At 41.0% G+C, this 16,860-nt stretch overlaps 2 protein-coding genes across 8 annotated transcripts; both read right to left on the bottom strand.

The window, feature by feature from the left end:
- Positions 1 to 6,077: 6,077 nt before the first annotated feature.
- On the bottom strand, positions 6,078 to 6,893 carry LOC122102471 (keratin-associated protein 4-3-like). Of its 7 annotated transcripts, none has more exons than XM_042673241.1 (3): positions 6,753 to 6,893; positions 6,379 to 6,656; positions 6,078 to 6,303 (listed from the first exon to the last, which is right to left on the bottom strand). In XM_042673241.1, the coding sequence occupies exons 1-3, from the start codon at positions 6,891 to 6,893 to the stop codon at positions 6,078 to 6,080; spliced, it is 645 nt and encodes a 214-aa protein (XP_042529175.1). The 7 variants fall into 7 exon arrangements, with proteins under 7 accessions (XP_042529175.1, XP_042529160.1, XP_042529152.1 ...); XM_042673226.1 differs by having other exon boundaries at positions 6,379 to 6,723; positions 6,784 to 6,893; XM_042673218.1 differs by having other exon boundaries at positions 6,379 to 6,893.
- A 6,665-nt stretch (positions 6,894 to 13,558) lies between these two features.
- LOC122102694 (keratin-associated protein 4-12-like) lies at positions 13,559 to 13,987 on the bottom strand. Its single transcript, XM_042673437.1, has one exon. It carries the CDS (start codon positions 13,985 to 13,987, stop codon positions 13,559 to 13,561), a length of 429 nt encoding a protein of 142 aa, XP_042529371.1.
- Between the last annotated feature and the right edge of the window lie 2,873 nt (positions 13,988 to 16,860).

Genomic DNA, 16,860 nt, shown 5'->3' with positions numbered 1-16,860 from the left:
TGATTGTCTGTTTTTGTTGGTTTGGTTTTAGTTCCTCAAAGAGAGCTGTCATGTGATGTTCTGTGTCTCAGGATGTACACTTCCATCTTAATTTTTGCAGCATGTGCTGTCTACGCCTAAGGAATCATGATTCTTATAGACCCATAATGGTTTTATTGACCCAGGAGGATAAAGTTGCATGTGAGTCTTCAGGCTCCTTCATCCTGGTTCAGGTGGGCAAGAACGATGTGTATGTGGAAAACCCTTGATATGAGAATAGGACCATTAGAACATGACCGTTTCCTTGCTGAGAACTGCAATTCTTTATTGGGGGAGGGGCAGATTTTTATGGGATACACAAGATTACATCCTGTTGGAAAACTGAATGGTAACATATTGGTGGATTTTTTTTTCCTCTTGAGGCTGAGCCCCTTAAAATTGTTTTTTTTCTGTCCTTCTTTTTCAATATCCAGAAAAGACTAGTCATAAATACAATTGAATTCCAATTCAAGTTATCTAAACAATAGAGAAAATGGTTCTGAAATAGAAACTTTGAACACTGAGCTCTGAGACAAAAGTACTGATAACCCTTTGTATTATTTCAGGTCACTTGAATATCAAAACTAACAAACCCACATGGGCAGAGAAGGAACCAACTAAGCATAATGGGAGATTACTAATGAAAATAGTCTTGAGTTTAATAAAATTCAACCAGGAGAGTCATCAGTGACACTACTCCTTGCTAAATCTCTCCTGACCTGGTGAAATGGATGATGCATATGTGCTGGACACACAAATTGTGATGTGTACTTCGGTGGTACTTCTTTTATTATATAGAGAGGTAGAAGGGATGATAGAAATGTATTTGTGTGTTCATGTTCTTGAACTTTAACATTTTTATTTTATTGTAAAGATGCTGTACAAAGGGGTTACAGTCACATGAGTAAGGTAATGAGTGCATTTCTTGTCGAGCATTGTTACCCCCTCCTTTGTTGCTCTCCCACTATCCCTTCTCTCCCCTACCTTCCCCACTCTCTACTCCCCCCGCCCTGAAGTTGCAAAGTTCATTTCAACATAGTGTCTTGTGAGTCTCATTGTTGCAATGGGTCATCCTGTGACCTTGTTTCCCAAATTAGACAAATGTATATACAAGATGGAGGGTACCAAAATCAAGTACAGTGAAAACAAGGGGTATACCATAGGGGGAAGAACATACAAAGGAAACAAAAAAAATCACATAGTAGATTTAAAAAACAACAACAACAAAGAAAGACCTCTTGTGTCCATATCTTGGGGTTCATTTCACTTAGCATCGTCTTATACTGTCATATGTACATAGCTTTTGAGCTTTTCTGCTTATCTGATAAGGTTCTCCTAGACATATACTAACTATTGAAACAAGGGAAACTATAGGACCTATATTTCTTTGGGTGTGGCTTACTTCACTTAATATGATTTTTTTCCGAGTCTTTCCATTTCCTAACAAATAGGGAGGTGTCATTCTTCCTGATAGGAGCATAGAATTCCAGTGTGTGTGTGTGTGTGTGTGTGTGTGTGTGTGTGTGTGTGTGTGTGTGTGTGTGTGTACCACATTTTCCTGATCCATTCATCTACTGCTCAAGGCTAGAGCTCTATCATTTGAGCCACAGCGCCACTTTCGATTTTCTGGTGGTTTATTGGAGATAAGAGTCTCACAGCTTTTTCTGCCCAGGCTGGCTTTAAACCATGATCCTCAGATTTCAGCCTAGCTACTAAAGCTAGGATTACAGGTGTGAGCCACTGGTGCCCAGCATTGAACTTTTATGTGCATAGAATTCCAATGTATTGATTTTCTATTTGAAGTTCACTTCAGCAGTGGCTGAGAATATTTAGAACTGAACACAGTCTCCATTCAGCATCCCAGAGGGCACGGAGCCTCTCACTGAAGTTGGGTGAGAGGAACCGAGAGGCTTAGGAATGACTGAAGCTAACTGCAAAGTGGAACCTTCACTTGAGACCCCCAGTGCCAGCTGATACTAGCACTGGATCTAGTGAGACAACAAGAAGGAGACAACAAAACCGTCCCTGATTTCTGATGCCTAGGAGCTGTGAAGGTGTTTCAAGCTGTTAGGTTTTTCAGGTAATATGACAAGAGATGACTCATTCAGAATTCTCTGGTCCTGCACACCACACCGGGGAACCAAAGCATGATCAGAGGGTACAGAGAAGTAGAAATGCCAGCAGCACAGATCTAGCCATAAAGCTTGAAACCCCAACACGTTGACTGTTCCCTGGGTGGTACAGCACACTGCTTTACTGAGATGAGGAGAAAGGAGTTGGAAGGGGTTACTGGCATCACAGAGGCATGCCATGAGGCCTGTTTTCCAAAGTTTGTATGAAGTATTATTGCAGAAATTAACCCCCTGGGGAGTTCCAGGGATAATAAGATTACAGAAAATAAAACCCACCCAGGAAGAACATTTAAAGTCTAAAAACTAATGTGGGTCTAACTGTGTGATGGATGAGTTGGGAATGGTAATTAGGGAAGGGAGTTGTGTAACTCACAGCAGTCTGTGAGTATCTAGAGAACGTGGTAATCTCCATGGTAGAATGTCCTGCCTTACTCAACTTTATGCTCCATGGTCCATTTAAGTGAATCTGAGCTCTCCACCCACCGCCACTCCCCTCCCATAAACCCAGGCTCTGTAGAAGCAAAGTTTTGGCTCCAAAGCTGTGGATACTCCATTGGACTGACACTTGCTACTGTCATTCCCGGGCTTCTCAGGTGATTGGACTAGCAGGAAATGTAATGAGCTGTTATTCCCAGTTGCAGCTTCATGAGGAAGCCGGAAGATTGTTGCCAAGTGAGGAGTGGGTGGTGAAAAGGAGAGTGCTCAATGCTAGGGGAGCCTCTGGAGCAGTCCTAGAATTCTTATTTCCAAGAACAACAGCTGTAGTCCATTAAGAAAGGGCTCAGAACGTTCAGGATGTGACGGTGGTGGGTCTTCCAGGCAAGCCACCTCCATCAGCAGACATTCCCTAGGCAACTTTCTCCAGTTAATTTGGACCAGGTAAATGGAGTGACCTGAATAAGAGAGTCCAATTTTACCTTTCATCATGAAGGTCCCAGCGCCTTAGTTACTGTGACTATCCAATGCAAGGAGTGCCCTCTGTCCACGTGCCCTGCTCTCCCTGTAGCTTTCCTGAGCTATCTCTGTTTCCTCAAGACATGTTTTCTCTCTGGACCCTCTCCTCCTGCCCTGTGACGGTGCCCCTTGATAGGTGAGTTAAACTGCAAAGAGCTAGCCACCTTACTTCCTTTTTCTCCCTCCCCTCCCCTCCCACAAGTTGTATAGTTCAGTTTCAACACAGTGTCTAGTGAGTATCATTGCTGCATTTGTTCACCCTTTGTCCCTCCATTTCTGTGCTGCCACCATACTTCTCAGAGGAGAATGAAACGGTAGTTTCATTCACACTCTACAGAAGCTTGTTAATCAAATGAATTTGAGCTCATTAGGAATATTCCTTTAGGATTGATGTATACCTCTTGCTTCTATGTTTTAATGGATTGTACCCAGAGCATTTCCTTGTAGATCACTTGCAGAAGAATCCTTATTTCAGGTTCTACTTTTAGTGAATGCAATTTATTACACATGGCCTAGTTTCCTAATCCCTAGTTTATTAAACTGTCCTAACTCATGCTGTGTGTGTTTACATACCACCTCCTCTGCCCATAGCATTCACCTTAACACAGCCACCTCAAGTGATAGCTTCCACTCATATTTCCTTAAACACAGTAGCACAAAGCACCTTCACCATGAACATTTTCCCTGAAGCTCTAGAACTGCTCTTTAAAAGCAAACAACTAGCCAGACAATAGTGGCTCATGCCTGTAATCCTAGCTATTCAGGAGACTGCGATCTGAGAATTGCTGTTCAAAGCCAGCCTGGGCAGTAATGTTCATGATACTTTTATCTCCAGTAAACTACTTAGAAAAAGCCAGAAGTGGACCTGTGGCTCAAGTGGTAGAGTAACTTTGATCACAGAGAGGCTCAGGACAGAGTCCAGACCCTGAGTTTAAGCCCCAGGACTGGCAAAAAAAAAAAACAACTTGTCTCTCTTTGCTTAAAATTGTTTCATCTATTTGAGACAATTCAATATGAATTTTAGGGATTTTTTCCTAGTTCTATGAAGAATGTCAATGAAATGTCAATGAAATTACATTGAATCTAAAGATGGTTTTGGTAAAACAGACATTTTCACATGTTAATTCTGTCCATCCATGAACATCAGATATCTTTCCACCCTCTATGTCATCCCCAATTTCTTTTTTGTGGGTTTCACAGCTCACATTAGATTGATTAGTAGGTATTTAGGGCATACATGCTATCATGTGCTTTCTTTCTCATGGGATTATTGTGGTTGGAACCAAAATACCTGGCTTCAAGTTATACTACAGAACCATAGTAAGAAAAGAAAAAGAACTGGCGCGCGCAAACACACACACACACACACACACACACACACACACACACACACACACACAAAACCAGAGCCAGGTGCTGGTAGCTCATGTGTATATTCCTAGCTACTCAGGAGGTTGAGATCTCAGGATCACAGTTCAAAGCCAGCCTGGGCAAGAAAGGTGGTAAGACTCTTATCTCCAAATAACCACCAGAAAACCAGAAGTGAAGGTGTGGCTCAAAGTGATAGAATACTAGCTCTGAGCACAATAAAAAAAAAAAAGCTCAGAGACAGTGCCCAGACCCTGAGTTGAATACCACAGCCAACAAAGAGAGACAGAGACAGAGAAAGAGAGAGAGACAGAGAGAGAGAGAGAGACCCATAGTCTGATGGAGTAAATACAGAGGACCCACAATCAGATAGTGGAATCCATCTAGGTGTCCATAAACAGAGGATAAATAGATAATGTAGCATATGTACTCAACAGAATATTATGCAATCATTAAGAAGAAAGAAATCATGGCATTTGCAGGGAAATGAATGCAAATGATGATCATAATGTTAGCTGAACTCAGAAAGAGCAATGTTTTATATGTGGAATCCTTTTTTTTAAAAAGTTATGAAAATAGAAAGGGAAATTATTTTGTAGACTAGGAAAAGTGTGGTAAGATGGTAAGGGTAAGGGGTAAAGGTGAGGTAAAACAATTACCTATGACACTGAGTACTTTACTTGGGAAACTGAGGAGACAGCAACAGGCCTATAAGGTTTACCATTTTAATGGGTGATAAACTCAACGACTGACCCTATCCCCTGGAAAGCACCCATCTTGTGCTTAAAATATGGAGACAGACACAGACACTGAGCTCAGGGACATGGGACCTTAGATTGTGCTCTCAGGACAGCCCAAGACAAAGGTTTGATAGGAAGTAGTTTACTTGGGAAATTATCCCAGAAAATCTCATTAGGGAACCTTTCAACTCTCTAGGTCAAGAAGGAAGTCATTGCAGAGTAAAATAAAGAGCAGAGCACCTCTAGATGCATCTGGATTCCCATCACACCTCTAGAATAATACTTGTCCATCAAGAACCCAGAGTATTTGTTCTCCAGCTCCATTTTCCTGGCTGAACTCTGCTATAACTTGTGCCAGTAGCTTGCTGTTAACCTAAAGAAGGCTTTGAGCAGAGAATACCAGACATCCCACCTATGAACTTATAATCTCTGACCAGAACAAGGACTGTTGTAGGAACAGAGCTGATATAGCCAAAAACCCTTGCAATAGTCATTTTATATGGAATGGGTGACACAAACATTCTACTCACAGATACAAAATTGAGAAGAGAAAAATCAGGAGACATAAAGCCTTTAGATTCAGATGTCTGCGAAATTCAGATTTATTTAAGATGTAGAAATTACAAGATTTAAGAAAAGGGATATGTCAAGGAATGAATCCTTCCATGGGGGTAATATGATAGTTGATAGTTGACGGCTCACAGAGAAAAATTCAGTTTCTATCAATGTTAGAGACAGTCAGCAGCCTGGCAGGAGAGGAACCAGTATAGGTGTAAGTTTCCCAAATTGCCTTCCATGATTTAGCTCACAAACTGGCTACATTAGTGTTGACTGCTGAAGACCAGGGAAGTGTGGGTCAGAGCACTCAGCAGCAAGAACCACCACAGCAGCTGGGCCTGCAGCAGCTGGAGATGCAGCAGCTGGGGCGGCAGCAGGGCTGGCAGCACACGGACTGGCAGCAGGGCCTGCAGCAGCTGGACACACAGCAGCTGGGGCGGCAGCAGCTGGGCTGGCAACAAGGCCTGCAGCAGCTAGAAATGCAGCAGCTGGGGCGGCAGCAGCTGGAGGTGCAGCACTGGGGCCTGCAGCAGCTGGAGGTGCAGCACTGGGGCCTGCAGCAGCTGGAGGTGCAGCACTGGGGCCTGCAGCAGCTGGAGGTGCAGCACTGGGGCCTGCAGCAGCTGGAGGTGCAGCACTGGGGCCTGCAGCAGCTAGAGATGCAGCAGCTGGGACGGCAGCAGCTGGTGGTACAGCACTGGGGCCTGCAGCAGCTGGAGGTACAGCAGCTGGGGCGGCAGCAGGGCTGGCAGCACACAGACTGGCAGCAGGGCCTGCAGCAGCTGGAGATGCAGCAGCTGGGGCGGCAGCAGCTGGGCTGGCAACAAGGCCTGCAGCAGCTGGAAATGCAGCAGGTAGGGCGGCAGCAGCTGGGGCGGCAGCAGGGCTGGCAGCACACGGACTGGCAGGAAGGCCTGCAGCAGCTGGAAATGCAGCAGGTAGGGCGGCAGCAGCTGGGGCGGCAGCTGGGCTGGCAGCACACGGACTGGCAGCAGGGCCTGCAGCAGCTGGACACGCAGCAGCTGGGGCGGCAGCAGCTAGAGGTGCAGCACTGGGGCCTGCAGCAGCTGGGCTGGCAGCAGCCCTCCTCAGAGCAGGTGGAGCCACAACAGGAGTTGACCATGGTGTCGGAGGATGGAGGTTCTGAGTTAGTGTTCAAGGAGATGTGGCTGGAAAGTTTGGAAGTCTCTCTGGCCCTGATGCCCTTTTATACCCTGCTAAGGGTCAGCTGTCATTACCTATGGCATTCTTTCCTTGTTGTTGTTTGTGTTAATAAATTAGTCCAGTTTATTTTCCTGGTTCCACTTTCCAAGATGTAAAGAAAACATGGTTTTCCTTTTCCTGATTTGTAAGCAATTGTGTCATTTTTTACAAAAACATTTTCTAAGGTATCCTTTTTCTAGTTCCTCAAAGAAAACTGTCACATGACATTTTGTGTCTCATATACAGTACTTCCTGTGTATTCTTAGTAATCATGATTATAGATTCTTACTGAGCCTTAATTGTTTCTGGTGACCCAGGAGGAAGTACCTGCATCAGAGTGTGGTGGCTCATTCCTAATGGGTCTGGTTAGCATAAGAATTTTGAATGCAAAAGCCCATTGACATGAGAACAGGAAGACTTCTAGCCTCTTCCTCACTCCAAATCACAATATATTTTCTAGACTTCTTTGGCAAACACAGAGGTCTTTCAAGTTGGACATCTGAATGGTGAAATGTTGGATTTCTTTGTTTGTTTGTTTGCCAGAAGCAAATTTCTAAAACTGATTTTTAGGGCATTGTGGGAGAGCAGCAATATTCAGCTATGTACATCATGAAGTTCAGATATCTTCAATTCCACTCTATAGGCTTATTTTCCTTCTAATTTTCTATTGTTTTTCTGGCCTTAGCAGACATGTCAATTCTTGTCTTTTCAAATTTTTTCTTTGCTAACCAGCTAGGTATCCCAGAGTTGTTACCTCTGCCTCTCATTTATAGTTGACCTGATTTCTCTTGAGTTCATGAAAAGAATGAACCAGACACTCTTGTTTCATTGTTTACATGGTAGATTACACTTTCACTTTGGGGTCTTCACAAAAGCTAGTACAAAAAGAAAGAGAGATGGAAAACAGGTTACTCGGATTAGGAAAATTATCTGGAATTTATAGTGTGACTACCTTAAAGGCTCAAAGGATCCAAAAATGCCTATCCAATCGGCTAGGTAATTAGTGTTCCTAAAAATGAGGGCTGCCAATCTATTTGATTGATCCCTGTGTGTCAAACTCAAGCAGTGAGCAGTATCTCTAAAAATTCTCAGTTTGGGAAGTGGCTCTGTGGCTCAAGAGGTAGAGTGCTTGTCTTGAGCTGAAGAGCTGATGGACAGCGCCCAGGCCCAGAGTTCAGGCCCCACAACCAAAAAAAAAAAATTCTCAATTTGTAACTTTATAATGAAAATCAAACTTCTGTTGATTATTTATGAGTCATTGAAATATTTATTTAAAAAAGGACCCATTGCAACAATGAGATGTACAAGTCGTTATGTCGAAAGAAAACGAACTTTACACCTTTGGTGGGGGGGAGGGGAAGCAGGGAGGATTGGGTGGGGGGGGGGAGGATGGAAAGGGATGGGAAAGGGAAACAAAGAAACAAAGGAGGAGGCTACAATGCTTGATAAGAAATGTACTTACTGGGGCTGGGAAGGTGGCTCAGTGGTAGAGCGCTTGCCTTGCATACATGAGGCCCTGGGTTCGATTCCTCAGCACCACATAAGCAAAAAAAAAAAAAGCCGGAAGTGGCCCTATGGCTCAAGTGGTAGAGTGCTAGCCTTGAGCTGAAGAGCTGAGGGACAGTGCCCAGGCCCATGTCCAGGCCCAGAGTTCAGGCCCCACGACCCAACCCAAAAAAAAAAAAAAAAAGAAATGTACTCATTATCTTGCCCATGTAATTGTAACCCCTCTGTACAGTGTTTTCACAATAAAAAAATATTCATAAAACGTCTATTTAAATATGATTGGTGAGCATTTCCATCACTTTAAATATATATTCAAATATATTATTAAAGATATTTAATACCAATAATAAAACATATTTAATAATATATTTGTAATTTTGTCATATGTAATACTATATGGTTGTATATTTAAATATTTGGATATATTAAATACAGGTTAAGTTTATTTAAAGTGATAGAAATGCCCTCTTTGTTCTTAAACTATCTTCCTTCGTTACTTAACCTAATCTTTGTAAAATCTTGAGTAGCATTTTTGTCCACCTGAATTTTTTTAATTTCTTTTTTTTTATTGTGAAAATATCATACAGAGGGGTTACAATTACATGGGCAAGATAACGAGTACATTTTTTATCAAGCATTGTTACCTCCTCTTTGTTTCCCCTTCCCATCCCTTCCTATAATTCCCCTCCACCCTCCACCCTCCCCTCCCAACTAAAGTTGTAAAGTTCATTTTTCAACATAATGACTTGTACGTCTCATTGTTGCAATGGGTCCATTTGTATCCTTATTTAAACGATTTGTTTTTTCCCTTCCCCTACACAAATTATACCAACATCAAATACAGTGAAAGCAGGGGTTATACCATGGGGGAGGGACATACAAAGCAACATAGAAATCATCTTATAAATATGTTAGAAACAATTGCATGAAAGAAAAAAAAATTTGAATACTTGTCTTGGGGTTCATTCCCCTAACATCAACTTGCCATTATGAAAAACATATGTGCTGAAAACATTTGCTATATATATATATATATATATATATATATATATATATATAGTGTAATAAATAATTCTCAAGAAAGAAATGCAAGCCCATGTCTAACAGGACATTTCTTTCACCAGAAAGTGCTAATATGTCTTTTCTTGACTCAAAATCCCTTTCTCCATCCCAGAAATGTTCACTAGTATGAGTTCTAAAGTCTTTATAATTGTTTTTTTTATTAATACTGTTACCATCTTGATGCACATTCATAAAGAACAATTTAGTTTTATAGTAATAGGGAATTTTACAAAAATATTTACTAGATACTTGGGACTTTTGGATTTTCTCCATTCCTTCACTCATCATTCAATCCAGTGTTGCACATTCTCTATGTGTTGGGGTATTGTCCGCATTCTTTTGTTCTTTTATGATTCGATAGAATACAAGGAATTATTTTGATTGTTTATATATACTGAGAGTTGTTTTGCATCCTAAAGAATGATAAAATAGCATGTATTTGGAAGAAAGTTACATGGTCTACTGAGTAGAATATGTATTATGGAACTGTTGTATAAAATACTATGTAGATGTTTTTCAAGCCCATTTTGCATATAATATCATTTTAGTCTGAGGTTTCTTTTCTGTGTGTGTTTGTAGGAATTTTTTTTTCAGGAGGGAGCAGGTCTAGATAATCTACCTATTGGTAAGAGGAGGGTTTTGAAGTCACCACTATCATTGTGTTTGGGGCTACCTATCATTTTTAGTTCAATAGTATTTATTTAATGAAGCTAGATACACCACCAATATTTGGCTTGTAGATGTGAGCAATTGGTATTCATTCTTGACAGATTGTTCCCTTTATTAATATGAAGTGACATTCTTTGTCTCTCTTAACCAATATTGGTTTGAAGTATATTTTATCATGTATAAGTATAGCTTCTTTTGCCTGATTCTGGGGTTCATTTACTTGGTAGATCTTTGTCTAATCTTTCACTCTAAGCCAAATTTTGTTTTTCTTAGTGAGTAAAACTAGATTGGCTAGATTGTGCCCTTCTATGTCTTTTGACTAGAGATTTGAGACCATAACTATTCAGTTTTATTATTGACAGGTACAGAGTCATGTTTGCCATTTTGTTGTTTCTGCATAGTTTGGATGTTATTTTAATTTATTTGAACATCTGATGGGATTTATTTATTTTATTTTAGTTTTCTTTCTTGCATTTTTCATCTTTTGTGTATAGGATTCATTTGAATATCTTTTATAGTGATGGCTTAGTGGTCATGAATATATTTGGTTTCATTTACCATTAATCTAGGATGGTAGTTGTTTGCTTTTCAGAACTTCAAATACATCATTCCAAGCCTTCCTTAAAGCTGTCTGGTGAGAAATCTATTAGCAGATAAGCTTACTATTGTATATAACTTGGTTCTTCTCTCTTGCAACTTTCAGTACTTTTTCTTGTCCCACACACTTAATATTTTACCTTTGTCATGCCTTAGTGTGGTTCTTTTCTAGCCTTGTCTTTTGAGTGTCCTAAACCCTCTTGTACCTGTATGGCTGCTTCTTTCTCAAGGTTTGAGAAATTTTTCATCTACTGTTTTATTGAATATGTTTTCTATTTTTTTTTTTTGGTCAGTTGTGGGGCTTGAACTTGAATATGTTTTCTATACCTTTAGCTTTTAGCTCTTCTTTTATGCTCATGATTCTTAGGTTTGGTCTTTCAATAGTGTCTGAGATGTTTTACATGTTCCACCTGTATTTCTTAATTTCTACTCCATTCTTTTTCTTTTCTTTTTGTTTTTTTTGTCAATGTGATGTACAGAGGGGTTACAGTTACATAAGTAAGGTAGTAAGTATATCTCTTGTCAAACTTGTTACCCCTTTCCTCATTTTTCTCTACTTTCCCTCCTCCCCAAACCCCACCCCCAAGTTGTACAAATCATTTCAAACACATTGTCTTGTGTATAAGCTGTCCTCTCTGTTCTTTATTTGACTATCTTAGTGCATCTATGTTATTCTCAAGCCCTGAAGTTCTGGCTTTAATTTTATCCATACTATTAGAGACTTTCTACAGAGGTTTTGCTTTTTTGTGAGGTTTTGTTGAGTTTTTATTTTTTGACTTGTTGAGATTTTCATTTCCTGAATTTCAGTTTGATTCTTTTTCAGGTTTTCTGTATCCTTACCAAATTAATCTGTATTGGCTTTCTTACATCATTCAGCTTTCCTCTTCATATAGTCCTTTGTATTTATTCACTCCTTTGTAGCTATAAATTTTTATTTATTTATATTTACTCTGAAGTCTAGACTATCTAACTCTTGTTTTCTGAAATGGCTTCTTTGTAGTGAATATGGCTAGTGAGGCCTTAATTTTCAGACCATCATGAGTTGTGACTCAGTCCCAAAGCCTGTCTGGTCCATGGCCTCCTGCCCTCAATCAATGTAAACTGATTGCTTGGTAGTAAGAGCTCTCTACAAGCATAGGCTTAGATCTTTTATTTCCTGGAATGACTCTCAAGATATGAAGTTGCTCTCAATATCCAATTTCCTTCTCCATGTCCACTTCTGACTTCCCAATCAACTCTTCTCACTCAGGGAAGGGGAGATAATTGTGGCAATCACATAGGTAAATATGAGCAAAGGCCCTCCTAGACATATCTGAAAATTTTATAATGAAATGGACTTCTTTAACTGACTATGGCAGTATATGCCTATAATCCCAGCAATTCAGGGATAATAAGGTCCTTGCTAATCTAGGGAACATTCCAAGACTTTGTCTCCCATACACAAAAAGAATAAAAACTATTATTTTAAAAAATAATTAATATATTCTGATAAAATGCAAAAAACTATAAACCAAACTAAAAACAACAAAATATTAAAAGAGCAATTGTGCAAAAATTGGAAAGAGGATATGGCATCATATTCAGAAAGTTTATAAATTAATGAACAGTAAGCCAAAAGGGTGACCCTATACTCCATGGCAAGCATCCATAATTTGTTATACTGTGGTGAAAAAGACATGCACTAGATTGAAATCTTGGTTGTCTTAGACTATGCTCTTTAGAATAGATGAATATCAAGTAGTTTACTTGACTATAATCCTAACTACTCAGGAGACTGAGATCTGAGGGTCACAATTCAAAGCCAGCATGGGCAGAAAAATCCATGAGACTCATAGCTCCAATTAAGCATCCAAAAAAGCCAGAAGTGGAGCTGTGGCTCAAGTGGTAGAATTCTAGACTTGAACAAAAAAAAAAGCTGAGGGACAACACCCAGGCCCTCCCTGAGGTCAAGCCCAGGACCTGAACACAAACATACAAAAAGTAGTTTACTTTGGAAAAGATCCTAGAAAGAATTGTAAGGAAATTATGAAGTGATATAGGGAAAGGAAGATATTGTTACAGAGTGATTTAAAGAGCAGAACCCTTCAGGAGATAACTGGACTTCAGTCCATCTAAACACCTGCAAAGCATACTCCGTCAAGGGAGATATCCAATGTGCTCACGAGCTTCTTACACTGGTTGAGCTCTGCTAGAGGCTTTACTCATGCCAATAGCATGTTTTTCAACAAAAGTCTTCATGCAACATGTTTCAGACACTGGCTCTATGAATCCATACTTCTGTATTCGAATGAGGAAGACTGAGAGGACACAGCTGACACACATCAAATCATGTATTATGATCTTTTCATTATTAAGAGGTGAGTCACAAGAAATTAACCAATAAAGACAAGAGATAGAGAAGGGAAAATAAGGAGACATAATGTGTTTATATTTGGATGCTTGCAAAATCCAGATTTATTCAAAATGTAGGAATAACAGCATTGGAGGAAGAAATATTCCTCTAGAGGAATATTTGGTCACATGATAACATGATTTAGTAGCACAATCGCAGACAGATATGTGAGAAAACTCAAAACTTCTGTCTATGTTGGAGAAAGTCACCTTGCAGGAGAGGGGACAGTGTATTTAGAGGCCCATATGAACCCCCAGGGGAACTGAGCTGTTACAACTGGCCTCCCATGATTCAGCTTATAGGTGATTTATATCAAGAATGTTGGCTACTGAAGACAAGGAGAATGTAGGTCAGAGTGCTCAGCAGCAAGATCCACCACAGCAGCTGGGGCGGCAGCAGCTGGGGCGGCAGCAGGGCTGGCAGCACACAGACTGGCAGCAGGGCCTGCAGCAGCTGGACACACAGCAGCTGGGGCGACAGCAGCTGGGTTGGCAACAAGGCCTGCAGCAGCTTGAAATGCAGCAGCTGGGGCGGCAGCAGGGTTGGCAACAGGGGCGGCAGCAGCTAGAAATGCAGCAGCTGGGGCGGCAGCAGGGTTGGCAACAGGGGCGGCAGCAGGTAGAAATGCAACAGCTGGGGCGGCAGCAGGGCTGGCAGCACACAGACTGGCAGCAGGGCCTGCAGCAGCTGGAAATGCAGCAGCTGGGGCGGCAGCAGGTGGTCCTGCAGCAGCTGGGCTGACAGCAGCCCTCCTCAGAGCAGGTGGAGCCACAACAGGAGTTGACCATGGTGTTGAAAGATGGAGGTTCTGGGTGGGTATCCAAGAAGGTGGGTTAGAAAGTTTAGAAGTCTGCCTGCCTAGGGTGTCCTTTTATACCCAGCTGAGGGTCTGCTGTCATGACCTATAACATTCTTCCCTGTTGTTCCTTGTTGTTGTTTGTATTAATAAATAGGCACTTATCCAATTAGGCAGGTTTGTTTTTCCTGTTAAGAATTTAAAGTGGATGGAAAATATGACTTCCTTTTCCTGATGTGTTAAGATTCATCTCTCATTCCTTATAGATCTACCTCCTAAGAGTCTTTCTCATTTCTGTTACAGAAATCTGTCACCTAGCATTCTACCTAGTATGTATGCTTTAGTCTCATTTTGTCTAGCACATCTTATGAGGGACTCAACTATTTCTGGTGACCCGGAAGGATAAAGTTGCATTGGAGTCACATAGGTTATTCATCATGGGTCAAGTGGACAAGGAAGGTTTAAAAATGTGAGAGACCACAGACATGAGGATAGGAAGCCCATTAGGACATGACCCTATCCCTGCTGGGGATCATGAGCCATGTTTTATATTTCTTATGAGAAACACAAAGCAGTGAAATGTTGATATTTCATTTTCTTTCCTTTATACATAATATATACATATTTGTACATAATATATGTCATACATAAAAATATATTTATATTATTTATATTATTATCAAGCAAACGAGGGAATTGGGCTACAGAGCTCAGGTCTTATCAGGACAGGTGCATTCATGTCCTCCTCTTTTTCCAATCCAAGTTTGATGATTTATATCTGTCTTTCCTTCTCTCTGTGGAAGTTGCTGAGCACAGCATTATTCTTCAAGTCCTTATTTATATCCTCGCTTTTCAAACATGAAGGCAACGGGAATGGAGCAATAGTAAAAAGAGAAGACCAATAGTAAATAGACACCAAAATGGAAGAATGTTAGCTCATGCTATTTACAATATCAATATAGATACTGTAAAGGGTTAAAGGGTATACTGTGGCTCACGCCTGTAATCCTAGCTACTCAGGAGGCTGAGAGCTGAGGATCCCAGTTCAAAGCCTGCTCAGGCAGGAAAGTCCATGAGACTCTTATCTCCAATAAACCACCAGAAAATCAAAGTGGCACTGTGGCTCAAGTGGTAGAGTGCTCGCCTTAAGCTGAAGAGCTCAGGGATAGCATGAAGGCCCAGAGTTCAAACTCCATGACCAAAAAAATAAAAAATAAAAAGTCCATCCAGTTGGCTAAATGATTGGCATTTCTAAATATGAAGAATGTTACCAGTCCATCAGTTTGTCTTCTGTGAGTCAAGAAACAAGCAGAGATTGGACCTTAAGAATGGGATGACATCATTAAATGTCTTAATTAAGACAGTTTAAAGACCAAATACATCACAAACATCTGAAAAATAAATAAATAAAAATCGACTAGAAGACAGGGAAAATGCAGGGGAGGTGAATCGCTTCACATTTCCACTGAATTCACTAGGTTAGCTCTTCAACACCCTCCCTTTTCCCAGCCAAAAATAGATGATACAGAAGACTGTGGGTGACCACAGGGCATAGGAATTTTCATTGTTGGGAGGATAGAGATAGGAACAGATTCCCACCGTCTCTCATATGGGATCTCCATGGAGCCTGAACTGGCAGATGGATCCCTTCAAATAGCCAAAGAAGAAGATGCAGAGGTAGACTCAGGACTTGTGGAATGGAGAACACTTATAAATGCAAGTCACCTTCTCTCTGTCAAGGTGAATTCATCTTCTCTGTGTCACAATGTACTCCAAAGGATATGTTAGTCCTTCTGGACTACAAATATCATATTGACTCATAATTATGGTGGCATCAATTAGTCAAACCTGATAAACAAGGAGATGTAAATACTATGGGTACTGTACTTCAATAAGACATAGGTGCCCCAGCTGATAGGAAGTGCAGGTGACAATGGTTTACAGGGTTGTCACACTGATGCTGCGTTCAGAAGTCCAGCCTATCAAACACCCAACTGTCCCCCACTAATCTGTACCTTGCCAGCCAAAGAGTCCCAAGTAAGGGACTCTCTATGAGGAGATCGTACAGTTGCTTCTTTCTGACTGGAATTCACGTTCAGTTGGATAAGAGTCTGCTTTTCTCTCTGCAACTCCTTAGCACCATTATATTGAGGCTCCAGAAAACTTGAACTATCATCATGGTATCCTAAATAATTGCAGCTGGGATCAAGAGAAAACGCAGCACAGGTTATTGTACCATAAGCACAGAACTGTTGGACCCGTTGCATTGCTACAACTCCATATTGCTCTAACCCAAACCCCTGAGAATGTGATACTTTCAACTTATAAGCTGTGGCTAAGGTCCCAGCTTACAGCCGATACCCTACAAGACTGGCTGCCTGTCCTCCAGGAGGCTGTATGTACTTTAAACCTGTGACAGTAGTGTGAGGCTCTGTTCTCCATGATTAAAATTGCATTAACCTAGAAAAGCAAGAGATCAAAAGATGAGACACCTTCATCAACCTTGTCATCCCTTTTGGAAAAAAAAAATCATCCTTCCTCCACATAAATTTAGGTACCATAGAAGTAGAAGTCTTTTGCTGAAGAGGTGAGAATACGCAAGGCAACCCTGTAAGGGTTTCATGGGAATGAAAGTTATGTTTGTGACCTTAGCTCCCCGAGTTTCTCTCGCCACTGGGTAAGCAGGCAAGGTAGGTAAGGAGCTGTTCCAGGATAACTGACTTCATTGCCGTGAAGAAATAAGACACTGCTGCCCAGTGAGGTTAGGGAGGAAGATACCTAGCATTAGAGAACCCACTGGGGATGTTCTGGTATTTTTAGTTCCACTTATACCTGGGAATGTGCATGCCATGTAACCACTACAGC

This window comes from Dipodomys spectabilis, unplaced genomic scaffold, assembly GCF_019054845.1.
Source record: "Dipodomys spectabilis isolate Male_0828 unplaced genomic scaffold, ASM1905484v1 ptg000018l, whole genome shotgun sequence".
Taxonomy (NCBI): domain Eukaryota; kingdom Metazoa; phylum Chordata; class Mammalia; order Rodentia; family Heteromyidae; genus Dipodomys; species Dipodomys spectabilis.
This window is presented reverse-complemented; position numbering and strand designations above follow the sequence as displayed.

Coding starts and splice junctions, on each gene's coding strand:
- LOC122102471 (XM_042673218.1), bottom strand. CDS start 6,893: ATGGTCAACTCCTGTTGTGGCTCCACCTGCTCTGAGGAGGGCTGCTGC. Junction 6,304..6,378: donor TCCAGCTGCTGCAGGCCCCA/GTGCTGCACCTC, acceptor CTGCACCTCCAG/CTGCTGCAGGCCCCAGTGCT.
- LOC122102694 (XM_042673437.1), bottom strand. CDS start 13,987: ATGGTCAACTCCTGTTGTGGCTCCACCTGCTCTGAGGAGGGCTGCTGT.